This window comes from Nicotiana tomentosiformis, chromosome 1 (genome assembly GCF_000390325.3).
Source record: "Nicotiana tomentosiformis chromosome 1, ASM39032v3, whole genome shotgun sequence".
Classification (NCBI taxonomy): Eukaryota; Viridiplantae; Streptophyta; class Magnoliopsida; order Solanales; family Solanaceae; genus Nicotiana; species Nicotiana tomentosiformis.
Genome location: NC_090812.1, coordinates 54,207,156 through 54,228,285, shown reverse-complemented (window position 1 = coordinate 54,228,285; position 21,130 = coordinate 54,207,156). Strand labels below are relative to the sequence as shown.

Genomic DNA, 21,130 nt, shown 5'->3' with positions numbered 1-21,130 from the left:
AATACACTGGAGCATATATTGCAACTACTGTTCTACAAACACTTGATTTTTATGGACTCATTGATAAAGTTTTAACTATCACCTTAGATAATGCTTATGCTAACACAACTGCAGCAACTAGCTTAAGAATTATACTTTGTCCAATTAATCCGGTAATTTTTCATGTTAGATGTGCATGTCATATTTTTAACTTGGTTGTAAAAGATGGTACTAATTTATTTTCTGATGCTTGTATTAAAGTACAACATGCTTGCGGCTATATTTTTCGTACTAATAAAGCGAGTAGAATTCGTGAATTTGCTCCACAATGTGCTAGTGCTAACCTTCCATATATAAAAGTTCCAAAAGATGTTTGTACTAGGTGGAATTCTACTTATGAAATGCTTAAAGTTGCTTACGATTATCGGGTGCCTATACAAAAGGTATTTAATATGCATAATGGTATCCCCGCTGATCAAATTGTTGATTCTGATTGGGATCAGATCAAAGAGCTTACTAAATTTTTAGAAAATTTTTATTATGCTACAAAATAATTTTCTGGTATATATTATCCTACTATTACACAAATATTATGGTATATTTGTGAAATTTCTGTTGTATTTGGTAAGTATAAAACTAATCGAACTTATGCACCGGCCATTAATGAGAATTTAGCAATTCAAGAAAATGAACAACCATCTCTCGAAGAATGTCAAGCTAACATATATTCTTATGTTAGATCAATATTTGATAAATATAAATCTATGGAAACAATAGGTGGTGAAACTGCTCCTTCTACTTCTAAGTCTAGAGTAGAAGTTCTATGGGAAGATATGGATGATATAACAGGTTTTGATTCCTCTATTGATGATGAACTTGATTCTTATCTTAATCAAGGATTGGAAAGTATTAAAAACGAAGAAGGCAACAAACAACTTTTAGCATGGTGGAGGGAGCGTGGGAAGACTTTTCCAACACTTTCAATAATGGCCCGAGATATCCTTTCTATTCAAGCATCATCAGTAGCATCAGAGAGTGCTTTTAGCGCGGCAATATTTCAAATCGGAGATCATAGACATTCATTAGCGGAGGACAGCCTAGAGATTTCCGTATTATTCAGAGATTGGATTAATTCAGAAAGAAGAAATCTTGGCTTTGAAAAATTAACCACTAGAGAAGAAGAAGAATACAATGAGATACTTAGCACTGGGAGCGATGACGGCATGGAACTCATGGAACATCAATTAACATTGCCAATTCCAGAACAATGTCCGAGAGAAATTATAGATAAGTTACAACGAAGTTATATAGGAGCTTACAAATATTAGTATGATAATTTGTAATTGGCTACTAAGAGGCCTAGTTCAAACAGAACCCTTCCTAGAAGGTGGCTGCGTAGATTAGGTGCTCTTCAAAAGAATTATATTTGTATGTGAGATTTGAAAGTTCTATTAATAAAATAAAAGGCTCTAAGCGTTGAATTTTTTTTATGAATTGTCTTACACTCTTACTTAGTTACTTAATGGCTTGAAATTATATTAAATAAATTATAACTCTATTATAAATTTATAATTACTAGAATATTTCATTACAAGTCTTTTGTTTTAATATTTTATAATTCTTTACTTAGTTTCCTAATTTTTATTTAATTTTTAAGTTTATTAAATAAGTCAAAAAACTAGATGTTGCAAATTTTAAAAACTTAGTCATTGTCAAAAGAATATCCATTGCCAAACTCAATGCTTAAATAAATTTTTTTTTAAAACGGCACTTAAGGCCCGTGAACCCGTCCCGTCTCGTCCCATCCCGTCCCGTTTGTTAGCGGGACGGGATGGGTCTGCCTTTTCGTCCTGTTTGTCCCGTCCCACCACCATCCCGACTAACTGTCGTCCTGTCCCGTCCCGTCCCGTTGGACAGCCATAAGCTAAACTAAGGCCCACTTGAATTTTTCTTCAACGTGCCATCTTCAAACACTGTCACTTAATCTGGGACCCACTTGAATAGGTGGATCTCTTGGAGGTCCCTTTTTTCCTTATACTGAGATAATATAAATACGGCACCTGATATGATTTTGCCCTTTATTTAGCTCTTTATTTACTACTTTTGATATCTTTACCCATTTTAGTAAATTTAGCAAATTTTGAGAACTTTTAAATTGCCAACAAAATTCATTTTACATGATGATGTCAGGGGATGGCAAACCTGTTTGTGTTTGCAATTTAGAAAATTTGCATAGTAGTAAAAGTTGAGAAGCTTTACTTTTCAAATGTTAATTTTGTGGTATTGCAACTTGAATTTTTTTTATATATATTTATGGCTACATCTAAGATAGCTAATATTAAATTTGGTAGTATCACGAACATTATAGCTCATAATATTTAGTTTATTCCTGTTTGGCTATTAATATTCCTCCTTATTATAGCACTGTTGGGACTCTCAGGTGCCTCAAAATGGCTTTGAAAAATTAGAAAAAGAAAACTTGTGGCCTCCTGCTCTTAATTAGACATGCCATGCTCCCTTTTTTTCTAACTTTGACGCGTGGTTACAAAATATAATTTAATTAAATTACCAATATCTGTTAACAAATTCTTCTGCAAAAAAAAAGCAAAAATAATTTATTTTACATAGTTATTTTTAGAAAAGAAAAAAAGAAAAAAAGAATAAGTATCATTTTTTTTGGACAAAATAAAAAATAAAGTTCGACTAAAATAGGGGGCATTTTCATATTAACTGATATTATGGGGCCACCATTGAAGTTATAACCGAATTGCACTAAATTTTGCAAAGCGTACCCGCTTGAATTTAAATTAGTTCATTCTTTTCAACGCAACTTCAGAAATCTAATCCAAACTCTTCTATCTTTCAAATGCAACTTCACAAATTTGAATCTTAAGTGATTCAATCTTTTCAATGCAACTTTAGATTTCGAATCTTAATTTCTGAAACATAAAGTTGTTCTTCGAATTTCAACAATTTAATATACGATATTCAACACCCAAATCTACTCCAAATGAGCTCAAATTTGAAATATATCTTCCAAATATCATAAATATAGCCAGTCATCATATTGTCAAAATAATAACAAATTCAACAAACTTATTTTGCAACTAAGAAAAAGAAGCAGAAATCCTAAACACAAAAAAGAAGAAAACAGTGCCGAAGAAGAAAAGAAAATTGTACATATTTGAAGTTACCCAAAAATTGAATATCAATTATTTTTCAAAACTGGATACAAATTCAATAGGTGACACAAAATTAAGTGCTAACATAAAAAATTTACTTAAAATAGATACTTTTCTGCACGGGCTCTTCCTCCGCTAGTACTTGAATATAAGGCAACCATTCTTGTTTTACTTTCTTTTGTGTAACAGTGTAAGCAATACAATACTCCATCTTTTTTGTACAATATTTTTATTGCGTGCAAGGAGGTAGCTACTTGCATGAAAATTGTACTTAGAGAGGATAAAACAGCGAAAAAGTCGGAAGTATAGATAGTTTAGATAACCAAGAAAATAAAATATTCACTTAAAAAAAGAGGGAGAAGAAAGTATTATTATACAACTATTAACAACACCGCAGATCTTCAAAACCACTAGGATTTTTTAGAACTCTACAGATGAAAAGGAACACATATTAAAGCCATGCCTTGGGGAAAAAAGTTAAGGCTTAGGCATGACATGATCCTGATTTGCAGTTTTGCACTATGATGAAAAATACTATAGTGCTATCTCATTTCATATATACTGCTTATTTCCTAGATTCAACGTCTTCATAATGAATATTTACAAGAGAAATTAGCCCTAATTAAGTTGATCCTAGCATCCTCCACAACCACCGCCTCCGCAGCCGCCAGTGCCTCCGCAACCACCACTGCCACCGCAACCACCGCCTCCGTGATGACCACCGCAACCGCCGTCACCACCAGTACTACCTAGAGTTCCTACAGTAAACATAGTTCCAGTAGTACTACTATAGCCTGTGCCATAACCATTCCATGAGCGCCTAGTAACTTTTCTTGCGGAATAAACATACTTTTTCTGGCCTTTCTTTATGTTGACCCCCTTTTTTTCGGGGGACGACTTTTTGCTAACACACAACCCCATGGCAATTGTACAATGAAGAGACCGACGAATTCGAAAGAATGATTTCTAAAGATAAAGATAAATTCTGACCAAGCTTTATATAGAAGTGCGGAATAGATAAGGTCGTCTTCTTCCTCCAATGGAAATCTATTTACGTTAGGATACTATCGTTACGATTTTGTCCTTTTTTTTCTCGATCATGTTTCATTGTTACTTTTTCTTGAAGGAAGAATTAACCATTAATCATAATTGGTTTTTCTTTTACTAAAAAAATGTATACATTTTCTATATTTAGCTACGTAAATTTGAATTTTTATATTGAGGTCCTTCCTTCTTTCAGTTGCTTTCTACCTATCCCCACCATATTTCCGAAAAAATCAATAGTGCATCTACCTCTTTATATGTATGTAACACTGTTCGCTTATTTTTTTAAGTATTGCTAAACTAGTAATTCGTTTTTCTTTTTGATTTTTTTCTGACAGAGGAGTTTCCATTCTAGTTACTACACTACTAGAAATAAGGGAAAAACCGACCAAGCTATACCGATCAACGTTGGTTGGTCAAACAAAGCGACCAAAAAATCGTCCAACACGGACGGAAACAAAAAAAAAAATTATATTTTTTTAAAATTAAATACCAACCAAAGTTGGTCGGTATAATGGTCAAAAAGTTGACCGAAGTGGTCAGACTTACTTAGTCAAAGCAACTTTTTGATTACCGACCAACTTTGGTCGGTAATGTGGACCCAATTTTTTAAATTTTAATAATTATATTATTATTCAAAATATTTTATAAAATTTAAAGAATTTATATTTAAGATTACCGACCAAAGTTGGTCGGTTATTGCAGGGGAAGCATTTACCGACCAACTTTGGTGTGTATATTTTATTTTCTGGAAAGTAACCGACCAAAGTTGGTCAGTTATTAGGTCAAACATGGTCAAACTTTTGAATCACTTTAATATTTACTATCTAAATAATATAAATGTAATTCGTTAACACTTTATTTTGTAATACAAATAATGAATACACTAACATATACTATAACAAGCTATATATAGTTAAAGTAGTATAACGAAGTGTGTGTGTGTGTGTGTATATATAGGTATAGCCGTATATATATAAGAACACGAAGCGCTAGGACCACATGGTCGACCCATATCGATTAACCTATGTCATGCATTATTAGTGATGAATTAATGAAATATAGAAGAATTAATACTAAACATCTTTGACATATATATATATATATATATATATATATATATATATATATATATATATATATGGATTACAAATTAAAGAAACGAAAGAAATTATTAGCATTAAGTAAACGAGTTAATAGGTCAAACATGGTCAAACATTTAATTTGAATCACATTAATATTTACTATCTAAATCATATAAATGTAATCTGTTAACACTTTATTTTGTAATATAAATAATGAATACACTAACATATACTATAACATGCTATTTGTAAATTGATTCATCAACTTATAACTTACTTAGATGCATCGATAAATATTAAAAATAAAATATTTCCACCTATATCGATGAATATTAAAAACAAAACGTCTCGACCTATTTCGATTAATTTATGTCATGCATTATTAGTGATGAATTAATGAAATATAGAAGAATTAATACTAAACATCTTTGACATGTGTGTGTGTATATATATATATATATATATATATATATATATATATATATATATATATATATATATATATATATATATGGATTATAAATTAAAAAAATGAAAAAAGTTATTAGCATTAAGTAAATGAGTTAATAGGTCAAATTAACGACTAAACGTATTTAAAATAGAATAATATTGGTTTATCAATTGATAAATTTTTCGTACGTAGTAATGTATGCGATTGATCATCAATTACAATATAGTGTGTGTGTGTGTGTGTGTGTGTGAAAGTACTCATATACTTAATTATAACTTAGAAAATTTACTTAGATAGATGCTATTATAATTTATTAAAAGTGATTAGTTAATTTAATTATTTATAAAGATTATACTTATAGTTTATAATTATTTATAATAATTGTATATATGAATAAAATAAATGTTTATAGTTTATAATAATTTTTTTATAGTTTATAATATTTTAAGAAATAAAAATACACAAAAAAATAATAATTTAGTAGTCAATAGTCAAACGGTCAACACTTAATGTACCGACCAACTTTGGTCGGTAATTCTAATATTAGATCTGAAATACAGGATTTTTCCTCATTTCTCTTACCTCTCTTCTCCAAATTTTCATACTCCTCACTCAATACCCTTCCCCTCTCCTTCTCTATTTCCTTCACACAAATCCCATTCCCCACCCCACGTAGCCACTGCCCCGCATCGCCACTTCCCCGCCGTCGCTGTCGTCGTTGCTAGCCACTGCCAAGCTGCCACCCCTTCTTCTCCACCTCCTAAATATTCTAGGTTTGAATTACAACTTATTTCTTTTGTGTATAAATTTAATGTTTTGTTAATTAGTTATGAATTAGTTAATTAGTGTTTCAATTGATTGTTTAACTTTGTATTTTATTGAAATCTAGGGTTTAGGTCTTGTTTTAATTGAATTGATTACATATGGTGTAAATTGAATGTTTAAGTTTGTATTGTTTTGAATAGTTTAGTTACAATTGAATTATTAACTTTGAATTGAATTTAGTTTTTAGGATTTGTTCTTGTGAATTGAACTTTTAGGGTATGAGTTGAACTTTAAGGATATGAATTAAACTTTTTAGATATGAATTGAACTTTTAGGATATAAATTGAACTTTTAGTTTATGTTTAAACTCTTAGGATATGAATTGAATTGAGTTTTTAGGATTTGTTCTTGTGAATTGAACTTTTAGGGTATGGGTTGAACTTTTAGGATATGAATTAAACTTTTTGGATATGAATTGAACTTTTAGGATATAAATTGAACTTTTTGGATATGAATTGGATTTTTAGGATATAAATTGAACTTTTAGTTTATGTTTAAACTCTTAGGATATGAATTGATGTCACGACCCGAAATTCCCATCTTCGGACCGTGATGACGCTAAACATTTCACTTGCTAGGCAAGCTAACGTTAGAATAATATTATCTATTTTTAAAATAATATTTAAATTTATTAATAATCAAAGAACAAATGTGGAATTAAAGTCTGAAATGTAGTGAATAATCCATAAAAATAACGGTGTCTAAATACCATCCCAGAATTGGTGTCACAAGTGCACGAGCTTCTAGAATAATACAAATAAAGGTTTGAATAAAATAAAGCTGTCTGGAAATAAACACACAGCTAAAGTAAAATAGACGGGGACTTCAGAACTGCAGACGCCATGCAGTTATACCTCAAGTCTCCTCCGAGTAGCTGAAATCCGAGCAAGTCTATGGCACGCCGCTGGGACCAACTCTAAAACCTGCACAAGCAGTGCAGAGTGTAGTATCAGTACAACCGACCCCATGTACTGTAAGTGCATAGCCTAACCTCGATGAAGTAGTGACGAGGCTAAGGCGGGTCACTTATATTACCTGTACGCAATATTAGTAACAACAACAATAATAGAAATAAATGAGGTAACTCATTTATAATAATTGAAGCCAACTCAGCAGTCATAACCAATTATTATTTCCATTAATTCTGTTGCAGCGTGCAACCCACTCTCACAATATATTCACATTCAATTCTATTGCAGCGTGCAACCCGCTCTCACAATATATTCACATTCAGTTCTGTTGCGGCGTGCAACCCGCTCCTCCAATATATTTATTTTAATCAAGTCTGTTGCGGCGTGCAACCCGATCCCCAATATATATATATATATATATATATATATATATATATATATATATATATATATATATATATATATATATATATATATATATATATATATATATATATATATATATATATATATATATATATGTATGTATGTATGTATGTCGACTCTTAAATAAGTCTGTTGCGGCGTGCAACTCGATCCTCCAATATGGACTTTTAATAAGTCTGTTGCGGCGTGTAACCCGATCCTCCAATATATTGATTATAATTAATTCTGTTGCGGTGTGCAACCCGATCCTCCAATATATTCATTATAATTAATTATGTTGCGGTGTGCAACCCGCTCCTCCAATATTTTTATTTACCAATTCTTATAGAAGAAATTTCCCCAATAAATACAATAATTAATATAAAATTATAAGACAACAAGCATACAATAATTATGATTTAATTATGAAACAAACAAAGGCAAATAGCAAATTAATATGAAAATCAGAGAGAAAATACGCAGTTTAATATTTAATATACTAAATGTCAAATAGCAATTAAGGCACATAATTCAAATAGCATGTAAAAATTAATGCAGGAATTCAATAATTAATATTTGACAAAGAATAGGAGAGAAACAATTATTATAATAATTAATTCGTGATTTAAAATAATTTATTATTTTTCAAGTAAGAATGCAAACAATTAATTTGACGACGTATAGACACTTGTCACCTCGCCTATACGTCGTTCACATGCAATTCACATAACAAATAATTTGAGGATTCTATTCCCTCAAGTCAAGGTTAACCACGACACTTACCTTAATTTCGCAGGCCACTCACTGCTCAAGTACCGCTTTCCCTTTAGAATTCACCTCCAACCCACTAGTATCTAATCATAATTAGTTTAATATCATCAATTATCGCTAAAGGAATCAACTTTAATGCATAATTACAGTTTTCCTAACTTTTTCCAACAAAAGTCAAAAACGGACCTTGGGCCTGCTTGGTCCAAACTCGAGGTTCGGACCAAAATCCGTTTACCCATTCTCCCCCGAGCCCGGATATACAATTGGTTTTGGAATCCGACCTCAATTCGAGGTCTAAAGCCCCAAATCTCGAAATTCCTAAGTTCTACCTAAAAATTCTAATTTCATCATAAAATTTCTAGATTCTAGGTTGAAATCTTGTTATAAGATGTAAAAGATTGAAAGAAAAGAGTTAGGAATCACTTACCTATGATTTGGGGAAGATTTGGTCTTTGAAAAATCGCCTCTTGAGGTTTAGGGTTCGAAAAATTAAAGAATGAATGAAAAATCCCGTCTAAGTCCAAAGTTATCAGTTGCGGACGTCACATTTGCGACCTGAGCTTCGCAAATGCGAGATCCTTCACATTTCCGCTGCCTTCGCATTTGTGAAGAATATGTCGTATTTGCGACAATTGGCCCATCGCATTTGCGGGCAAAAATTTGCATTTGCGAACATACCCTTCCCCAGACCCTCATCGCAATTGCGAAGAAACTCTCGCAATTGTGAGAATATGCTGGCCCAGGCCTTCTTCGCAATTGCGATAGATACCTCGCAGTTGCCAGGCCTGCTTAGTTCGCAATTGTGAAGCCTGATCTCGCAATTGCGAAGCCCAATCTCGCAATTGCGAGATCAGAGGCCTGCTACAGACACCAGTTACACCAGCAATTCTCTAAGTTCTAAAATCATTCCGTAGCCTATCCGAAACTCACCCGAGCCCTTGGGGCTCCAAACCAAACATGCACGTTTCAATAACACCTAAAACTATGGATTTAGCACCAAAACTCATGAATTCCTCAAGAACATTTCAAAACTACTATCTTCTCAACCGGACGTCTGAATCACGTCAAATCTACTCCGATTTCTATCAAATTTTACAGACATGACTTATATATTATATTAAACCTGTAACGGGCTCCGGAACCAAAATACGGGCCCGATACCAACGAGATCAAACATTAATCAATTTCTTTAAATCCATAGAATTTCAGTGTTACAATTTTCATCAAAAATTCATTTCTCGAGCTAGGGACCTCGGAATTCGATTCCGGGCATACGCCCAAGTCCCATATTTTACTACGGACCTTTAGGGACCGTCGAAACACGGGTCCGGGTCTATTTACTCAAAACATTGACCAAAGTCAACTACAAATTAATTTTAAATACCAAAAATTATTACTTCATAAATTTCCACATAAAGGCTTTTCGGATTTACGCCCGGACTGCGCACCCAAATCGAGGTAAGTAAAAATAAGGTTTTTAAGGCTAACAAGCCCAAAATAGAGTCTTAATTTACAAGATGAACCTTTGGGTCATCACAATCTCCACCTCTAAAATAAACGTTCGTCCTCGAACGGACATAGAAAAGTGCCTGAACTGGCAAACAAGTGGGGATATCTACTCCGCATGTCCGACTTGGACTCCCAAGTAGCTGCCTCAATAGGCTGACCTCTCCACTGCACTCGAACTGAAGGGTAACTCTTTGACCTCAACTGACGAACCTGCCGGTCTAGAATGGCTACCGGCTCCTCCTCATAAGTCAAATCCTTGTTCAATTGGATTGAGCTGAAAGCTAACACATGGAACACCGGATGAACCGCTGATAAACTAGGTGGTAATGCAAGCATGTAGGCTACTTCACCCACCCTTTCAAGAATTTCAAAGGGTCCGATATACCTAGGGCTCAACTTGCCCTTCTTTCTGAACCTCATTACACCTTTCATAGGTGAAACCCAGAGCAATATTCTTTCTCCAACCATGAATGCAATATCACGAACTTTTCGGCCGGCATAACTCTTTTGTCTAGACTGAGTTGTGCGAAGTCGATCCTGAATAATCTTGACCTTATCCAAGGCATCCTGTACCAAATCGGTACCCAACAACCGAGCCTCTCCCGATTCAAACCAACCAACTGGCGATCGGCATCGCCTTCCGTATAATGCCTCATATGGAGCCATCTGAATACTCGACTGGTAGCTATTATTATAAGCAAACTCCGCAAGTGGCAAGAAATGATCCCAAGAACCTCCAAAGTCTATAGCACAAGCGCGGAGCATATCTTCCAATATCTGAATAGTGCGCTCTGACTATCCGTCTATCTATGGATGAAATGTTGTACTCAACTCCACCCACGTGCCTAACTCATGTTGTACAACCCTCAAGAAATGTGAGGTAAACTGTGTACCTCGATCTGAAATAATAGACACGGGCACACCGTGAAGGCGGACAATCTCACGAATGTAAATTTCAGCTAACCTCTCTGAAGAATAGGTAACTGCCATTGGAATGAAATGTGCTGACTTGGTCAACCTGTCCACAATGACCCAAACTGCGTCAAATTTTCTTTGAGTCCGTGGAAGCTCAACAACAAAATCCATAGTGATACGCTCCCACTTCCACTCATGAATTTCTAACTTCTGAAGCAAACCACCAGGTCTCTGATGCTCGTACTTAACTTGCTGACAATTCAGACACCGAGCTACATATGCAACTATATCCTTTTTCATTCTCCTCCACCAATAATGTTGCCGCAAATCTTGATACATTTTGGCGGTACTTGGATGAATAGAATACCTGAAACTGTGTGCTTCTTCAAGAATTAATTCATGAAGCCCATCCACATTAGGCACATAAATACGACCCTGCATTCGCAGAACCCCATCTTCCCCCACAGCAACTTGGAATCACCGTGCCGCACCGTGTCCTTAAGGACAAGTAAATGAGGATCATCATACTGTCTCTCTCTCTCTGATGCGCTCATATAAAGAAGACCGAGCGACTGTGCAAGCTAGAACCCAACTGGGTTCTGAAACATCTAACCTCACAAACTGATTAGCCAAAGTCTGAACATCTGAAGCTAATGGCCTCTCACCAACCGGAATATACGCAAGACTGTCCATACTCACAACCTTTCTACTCAAAGCATCGGCCACCACATTGGCCTTTTCGGGATGATACAAAATGGTGATATCATAGTCTTTCAACAACTCCAACCATCTTCTCTGCCTCAAATTAAGATCCTTTTGTTTGAACAGATACTGAAGTCTACGATGATCAGTAAATACCTCACACGAGACACCGTAGAGGTACTGCCTCCAAATCTTCAGCGCATGAACAATGGCTGCCAATTCTAAGTCATGAACAGGATAATTCTTCTCGTGAACTTTTAACTGCCGCGACGCATATGCAATTACCTTGCCATCTTGCATTAATACTGCACCAAGCCCAATGTGAGATGTGTCACAATATACCGTATACGATCCTGAACCTGTGGGTAATACCAACACTGGCGCCGTAGTCAAAGCAGTCTTGAGCTTCGAAAGCTCAACTCACACTCATCTGACCATCTGAATGGGACACCTTTCTGGGGCAATCTGGTCAATGGGCTTGCTATAGATGAAAACCCTTCCACGAACCGATGATAATAACCTGCTAAACCCAGGAAACTCCGGATTTCTGTAACTGAAGTAGGTCTAAGCCAACTCTGAACAACCTCAATCTTCTTAGGATCCACCTTTATGCCTTCTGCCGATACAATATGCCCCAAAAAAGGCAACTGAGTCTAACCAAAACTCACATTTTGAAAACTTGGCATATAACTGATTATTCTTCAAGGTGTGAAGCACACTTCGAAGATGCTGCTCATGTTCCTCTCTACTACTGGAGTAAATCAAGATATCATCAATGAATACAACCATAAAAGAATCTAAATAAGGCTTGAACACCCGATTCATCAAATCCATAAATGTTGCTGGGGCATTTGTCAACCCAAATGACATCACTAGGAATTTGTAATGCCCATACCGAGTTCGAAAAGCTGTTTTAGGGACATCAGATGCCTTAATCTTCAACTGATGGTAACCAGACCTCAAATCGATCTTCGAAAATACCTTAGCACCCTGAAGCTGATCAAATAAATCACCAATTCTTGGCAGCGGATATTTGTTTTTGATAGTGGCTTTGTTCAACTGCCGATAATCTATATACATCCGCATAGAGCCATCTTTTTTCTTTACAAATAATACTGGTGCACCCCAGGGCGAGACACTGGGTCTAATGAATCCCTGATCAAGCAAGTCTTGTAACTGCTCTTTCAATTCTTTCAACTCTAGCGGGACCATACGGTATGGTGGAATAGAAATGGGCTGAGTGTCCGGAGTCAAATCAGTACAGAAGTCAATATCTCTGTCGGGTGGCATCCCCAGCAAATCTGCAGGAAATACTTTTGAAAATTCACGAACAACTGGTACTGAGTCCATAGAAGGAGCATCCGCATTGGGATCGCGAATATAAGCCAAATAGGCTAGACACACTTTCTCTACCATACCCCGAGCTTTCATATAAGAAATAACCCTACTGGCAGAATAACCAGGAGTTCCTTTCCACTCTAACCGAGGTAACCCCGGCATAGCTAGGGTCACTATCTTGGCATGACAATCCAATATAGCATGATAAGGGGACAGCCAATCCATACCCAAGATGACATCAAAATCTACCATATCAAGAAGTAGAAGATCCACACTAGTCTCAAGATTATCAATAGTAACCACACACGAATGATAGACATGATCTACTACAACAGAATCTCCTACCGGTGTAGATACACACACAGAAGCACTCAGACAATCACAAGGCACAACCAAATATGAAGCAAAATATTAGGACACATAGGAATAAGTAGATCTTGGATCAAATAGAACTGAAGCATCTCTATAAAAAAAAACTGGAATAATACCTGTGATCACAGCATCAAATGACTCGGCCTCAGGCCTAGCTGGAAAAGCATAAAATAGGGGCTGGGCCCCACCACTCTGAACTGCGTCTCTGGGACGGCCTCTAACTGGTTGGCCACCACCTCTAACGGTCTTACCTCCACCTCTAATGGCCGGACCTCCCCCTCTAGCCACATGACCCCTACCTCTAGCTGACTGAGCAGGCGGTGAAGCAATCGGTGCCGGTATGATGGCACGAGAATCTTGCCAAGATCTATTACTCGCCAATCTAGGGCAATACCTCCTGATGTGACCAATGTTTCCACACTCATAACACCCATCCTGATGCCGTGGCTGCTGAAGCTGAAGCTGACCTAAATGGGCCGGATAATCGTTGTAGTAACTCTGGAGTGGTGATGCACTGATAGGAGCTGAATGTGCACTGAATACTGGCTGCCCAAAGTAAGGCACAATAGGACCGTGACTCCCTGAAGCACCGGGAGATACATGAAGTGTTGAATGAAACGGTCTGGGAGGATGACCCCTACCAAAATTACCTCTGCCTCCAGACGAGGCACCACTAAAACCACCGAACTGATGAGGCCTCTTATCGGACTTCTGCCCTCTCTCCTGTGCAAGAACCATCTCGATCCTCCTTGCGACATTAGCAGCCGCCTGAAAAGAAATCTCACTTCTGGTCTCCTTGGCCATCTGAAGTCTGATAGGGTGAGTGAGTCCCTCAATAAACCTCCTCACTCTCTCTCCCTCCGTAGGTAGTAAAAGGAGAGCATGGCGAGTCAAATCTATAAAACGTGACTCATACTGAGTAACAGTCATACTGTCCTGCTGTAGACATTCAAATTGCTTGCGAAATTCCTCTCTCAGTGTGATAGGGAGGAACTTTTCCAGAAATAGCTGAGAGAACTGCTCCCTTGTAAGTGCAGGTGATCCGACTGGTCGGGTCAATGTATAATCTCTCCACCACATCTTGGTAGAACCCGTCATCTGAAATACAGCAAAATCAACCCCATTGGTCTTAACTATACCCATGTTCTGCAGCACCTCACGGCAGCGTTCAAGATAATCATGTGGGTCCTCAGAAGGTGTACCACTGAAGTGAACTGGAAAGAGCTTGGTAAACTTATCCAGTCTCAATAAGGCCTTAAAAGACATGGTGGGCCTATCACCGATCTGTGCCGCAGCAACTGGCTGAACTACCTCAACTGGCGGGGCTGCTGGAGCCTGATTCTGGGGAGCCATCTGCTCCGGAGCGGGAGTAGTGGGAGTTTGTGCTCCTCCCCCAGCCTGTGAGACGGCTGGTGCCACTGGAAATGTACCATTCTGGGCCACGCCCTCCATAAGACTTACCAAACAGACTAGAGCGTCCTGAAGTACTGGAGTGGCTATAAATCCTTTCGGGACCTGAACTGGTCCAACTGGTACATTCTGAACTGGAGCCTCCTCCTGAAGGTCCACCTGAGGTTCTTCAACATGTGCAGCTGCTCGAGCTCTGGACTGAGCTCTACCTCGGCCTCTGCCTCGGCCTTTAGCATGACCTCGGCCTCGACCTCTACCCCTGGCCATAGTTGCCACCGGGGGTTCTGGTCCCTGACCATCGGTAGAGGTATTACGTGTTCTCACCATCTGCGAGAGAATAAGAGTAGAATGGTTCAATCATCAATGATAGAATAAAATTGCACGACAGAATAAGAAAGAAGTGATATTGTTCCTAAACTTCATAGCCTCTAAGAGACAAGTACAGACGTCTCCGTACCGATCCTTCAGACTCTACTAAGCTTGCTCGTGACTCGTGAGACCTATGTAACCTAGAACTTTGATACCAACTGTCACGACCAGAAATTTCCACCTTCGGACCGTGATGGCGCCTAATATTTCACTTGCTAGGCAAGCCAACGTTAGAATAATATTATCTATTTTTAAAACAATTTTTAAATTTATTAATAATGAAAGAACAAATGAGGAAGTAAAGTCTAAAATATAGTGAATAATCCATAAAAATAACAGTGTCTAAATACCATCCCAGAATTGGTGTCACAAGTGCACGAGCTTCTAGAATAATACAAATAAAGGTCTGAATAAAATAAAGCTGTCTGAAAATAAACACACAGCTAAAGTAAAATAGGCGGGGACTTCAGAACTGCGGACGCCATGCAAATATACCTCAAGTCTCCTCCGAGTAGCTGAAATCCGAGCAAGTCTATGGCACGCCGTTGGGACCAACTCCGAAATCTGTACAAGAAGTGCAGAGTGTAGTATCAGTACAATCGACCCCATGTACTGGTAGGGGCGGACCCACATGGAGTCAAGAGAGTTCATATGAACCCACTTCGTCGAAAAATAATACTGTGTATGTAGGTATATTTTTTCTGTCTTCAAAAACGTAATGCTATAAAGATTATTTTGAACCAAGTTCAAACAAGTAAATCGCCTAGCCTGCTGGTAAAGAGGATTCAAATTTTTCACATGGTCCTGAGTTAGAAACCAGTTAGTCGCATATGCCCTATATTTTTGGTTTTTTTAATATAGGTCTCTTTTCCCATAAAAACGACGCCGTTTATGTCTTTTTAAAATATTCCCCAATTTCCCAAATCAGAAAACGATCAGAATCTCTAATCCCAAGCCCTTCGGTGCCCCTCTCTCTCTCAATTTCAAAGAGAATCGCTTCCATAGTCACCACTCACCTCCTCCGTTAGTTAGCCCCTGCCGAGAAGGTCATCTCCCTCAAAGACAAAGGGCTTCATCTTGGTATCTAACTAAAAGTTCACGTGATCAATAACAATAAGAACCAATTCTAGTTTTCCAATTTCTAGTATTTATTCCTCTTTTGTATAAAGATTTAATCCCAATAAATTTCCTTCGCCTCTATGTGATTTCTTCTCTTTGTTGTAGTTCAATTTCAAAGAACATTGCTTCATAGTCGTCTCCTCCATTAGCCATAAGCCACTGCCGCTTCTCGAATCTCGTTGGGTCGCCACTCTCCGTCTCTCGCCGTCAGCCCGTCAATTGTCACTATCAGGTTTCTCACTTGCTTATATTGCAGATTTTTGTAATTTATGCTTTGGAAAAAAATTCAGATTATTTTAATGGGTTTTGGCTGAGAAACTCAATTTCAATTTGAGATATACCATGTTAAATATTTTTTTAATATAATTTTTAATCTTAATGGAAAATGGGGAAAGGTGAGAAATTGATAGTAATAAACTTGCTTATATTAAGAAGTTAAGCACCTTTTCTCTTTAGTTATGAAAAATCTCAGACTGTTGCTGTTGGTTTTGAGTGAGAAATCCTACGTACACATGATATTTTTTTGGGTGTGTGTACTTTTGATATGGTCATATGGAATGGAAATCAGTAATGTTTCTTTGATGCAGTCAAGGACATTTTCCTTGGCTCGTTGTTGAATCAACAGATTTCCCTTTATAAAATAATATTTAGCATGTTGTTATCCATAAATGAAAGTTTCATTGCAATAGTTTTGTAATCTGATGAGTGATCGTTACTTGGGTTGTCTTCGACCACATTATTTCTTCTAGTTTAAATTTAAGGTTAAACATATACAAAATTATTCTTCTAATTCTAATTCTAATTTGGTAATCCGGTTTGTGTTACAATGAAGAGATTTTACCCTCCAGTATCTTCCAAGTTGCCACAACCAAGTTCATTCTTTCCAATTACTACTCCCGTGGAACAAAATTTGAACCAATTAGAAGAGCAACCTCAATCCTCTAAAAGATAAAAACAAGGAATAGATCTTGATTCTTTACCGGCTGATCCAAAGGAGAGAATACCCATTAGATATTATCATCCAAATGAGCGTGATGAGATTAGAAGAGAATATCTCTGAAGAGGTCCTTACCAACCCCGATATCATAAGTTTCCTCAAAGAGATTTTTCGGGCTTAAAGCATCATTTCAATCCTAAATGGTTTGATGAATATCGTAAGTGGTTGGAGTACAGTGTGATAGAAGATGCAACTTATTATTTGTGTTGTTACTTGTTTCAAGATGAAGACATTCATCAAGGTGGAGGCAATGTATTTTCAAGTTTAGGATTTAAGAGTTGGCAAAAAAAGAAGAGATTCGGTATTCATGTTGGTAAGTCGAGCAGTATTCATAATCATGCAAAAAGGAAATGTAAAGATCTCTTAAAACAAAAACAGTCAATTCAAACTTCATTTGATAGGCAATCCAGTCAAACCAAGCTCGAATACAAAATTCGCTTGAAGGCTTCAATTGAGGTTGTTAGAAATTTGGATATTACTGCTATGGATGGTCCGATACTGAATAAACGAGTATCTCCTGTGAGACTCCTATTGACTCAAGGGTTGGAATTTCGTGGACATCGTGAAGATGAATTATCATTAAACAAGGGTAACTTTCTTGAGATTCTTTCATGGTATGCAGAGAGGTGCGATAAAATTTGTGATCTTGTGTTGAAAAAGGCTCCAAAGAATGATCAGTTGACCTCTCATAAAATTCAAAAAGACATTATCATTGCATGTAAAATTGAAACAGTTAAAGCAATTATGGACGATCTAAATGGAGACTTTTTTGCATTGCTAGTTGATGAATCATGTGATGTATTATGCAAAGAGCAATTACCTATTGTCTTGCGATATGTTAATAGATGTGGATCTATGGTGGAGCATTTTATTGCGATCGTTCATGTTCGTAATACTAGTACTTTATGTTTAAAGGAAGTAATTGTTGATTACCTTGCTCAACATTCTTTGAGTTTATCTTATGTGCATGGGCAGTGCTATGATGGAGCAAGCAACATGCAAGGGGATTTACGTGGCCTCAAAACTTTGATTCAACAAGAAAGTAAATCTTCTTATTTCATTCATTGTTTTGCACACCAACTTCAATTGACTCTTGTTGCGGTATCCAAAAAGTGTCTTGAAATGGGAGAACTTGTATTGTTGGTTTCTAATGTATTAAATATAGTGGGAGGTTCTTTTAAATGTATGGATGATCTTCGAGAATCTCAAGCAGAAAAAGTTCAAGAGGCATTAGACATGGGTGAACTTGAAACTGATAAGGGTTTGAATCAAGAACTTGGTCTTGCCAGAGCTGCCGATACTCGTTGGGGTTCGCACTACAAATCTTTTAAGAACTTTATTTCTATGTTTGGCTCAATTATTAATGTTCTTGATACTATCGTTGTTGATGCCCGAGCTTTAGAAGAAAGAGCTAAGGCAAAGGGATATCTTAACACTTGTCAAACATTTGAGGTTGCTTTCATGTTGCACCTAATGAGAGACGTTTTGGGGATCACAAATGAGCTTAATACATCCTTACAAAAAAAGGAGCAAGATATTGCAAATGCTATTCTACTTGTTGAAGTGGCAAAGAAACGGTTGCAAAAGCTAAGAGAAGAAGAATGTGATTCACTTATTGATAAGGTGTCTGCATTTTGTGTCAAGTATAATATTTTGATACCAAACTTTGATGACTTCTATGTTAACTCCGGAAGATCTCGACGTAAAGTTGCTAATTATACTATTTTACATCACTATCGTGTTGGTATATTTTTTAAGATTATTGATTGGCAAGTTCAAGAACTCAATGCTCGTTTTAATGAGGTGACAATGAACTTGCTTGTTGGAGTAGCTTGCTTAAATCCAGTTGATTCATTTTCTAATTTTGACATAAACAAGATATTGATAATGGCTGAATTGTATCCTGACGATTTTGATGAGAATATAATGGTTACACTCAAGAATCAACTTGAAACTTATATTGTTGATGTTCGTGATGTTGATGAAAGGTTCTCAAATCTACAAGGACTTGTTGATCTTTTTGAAACACTAGTTAAGACAAAGAAGCATTTGAATTATCCATTTGTGTTTCGCCTTGTGAAATTTGCTTTGCTTCTACCAGTTGCCACTGCTACAGTTGAAAGAACTTTCTCGGCGATCAAGTTGATCAAGAGTGAATTGCGAAACTGAATGAATGACGAATTCATGAGCGGTTGTTTGGTACCTTATGTAGAAAGAAAAATATTTAACACCATTTCTGATGAGACTATTATGAATACGTTTCAGGAAATGAAAACTCGTAGAGGACAGTTGTAATAATATATTTTATTAATATATAGTTTTTGTTGACCTCTTTGTATATTTGCTTCTTTGCATTTTGAACCCGCTTGATAAAAATCCTGGATTCGCCACTGTGTACTGGTAAGTGCTAAGCCTAACCTCGACGAAGTAGTGACGAGGCTAAGGCGGGTCACTTACATTACCTGTACGCAATATTAGTAACAACAACAATAATAGAAATAAATGAGGTAACTCATTTATAATAATTGAAGCCAACTCAGCAGTCATAACCAATCATCATTTCCATCAATTCTGTTGCAGCGTGCAACCCGCTCTCACAATATATTCACATCCAATTATGTTGCAGCGTGCAACCCACTCTCACAATATATTCACATTCAGTTCTGTTGTGGCGTACAACTCGCTCCTCCAATATATTCATTTTAATCAAGTCTGTTGCGGCATACAACCCGATCCCCCAATATATATATATATATATATATATATATATATATATATATATGTATGTATGTCTACTTTTAAATAAGTCTATTGCGGCGTACAACCCGATCCTCCAATATATTCATTATAATTAATTCCGTTGCGGTGTACAACCCGATCCTCCAATATATTTATTATAATCAATCATGTTGCGGTGTGCAACTTGCTCCTCCAACATTTTCATTTACCAATTCTTATAGAAGAAATTTCCCCAATAAATGCAACAATTAATATAAAATTATAAGACAACAAGCATACAATAATTATGATTTAATTATGAAACAAACAAAGGCAAATAGCAAATTAATATGGAAATCAGAGAGAAAATATGCAGTTTAATATTTAATATGCTAAATATCAAATAACAATTAATGTACAAAATTCAAATAGCATGTAACAGTTAATACATGAATTCAAGAATTAATATTTGATAAAGAATAGGAGAGAAATAATTATTATAATAATTAATTCGTGATTTAAAATAATTTATGATTTTTCAAGTAAGCAGGCAAACAATTAATTTGATGACGTATAGACACTCGTCACCTCACCTATACGTCGTTCACATGCAATTCACATAACAAATAATTTGAGGATTCTATTCCCTCAAGTCAAGGTTAACCACGATACTTACCTTAATTTCGCAGGCCACTCACTGCTCAAGTACCGCTTTCCCTTTAGAATTCACCTCCAACCCACTCGTATCTAATCATAATTAATTTAATATCATCAATTATCGCTAAAGGAATCAACTTTAATGCATAATTATAGTTTTTCTAAGTTTTCCCAACAAAAGTCAAAAACCGACACCGGGCCCGCTTGGTCCAAACTCGAGGTTCAGACCAAAATCCGTTTACCCATTCTCCCCGAGCCCGGATATACAATTGGTTTTGGAATCCGACCTCAATTCGAGTTCTAAATCCCCGAATTTTGAAATTCCTAAGTTCTACCGCGAAATCCTAATTTCATCATAAAAATTCTAGATT

General features: G+C 36.3%; 1 protein-coding gene across 1 annotated transcript; it reads left to right on the top strand.

The window, feature by feature from the left end:
* The first annotated feature begins 16,772 nt into the window (after positions 1-16,772).
* Positions 16,773-19,553, top strand: LOC104087332 (uncharacterized). The gene is made up of 2 exons (XM_070195529.1): positions 16,773-16,782; positions 17,608-19,553. The coding sequence occupies exons 1-2, from the start codon at positions 16,773-16,775 to the stop codon at positions 19,551-19,553; spliced, it is 1,956 nt and encodes a 651-aa protein (XP_070051630.1).
* The last annotated feature ends 1,577 nt before the right edge of the window (positions 19,554-21,130 follow it).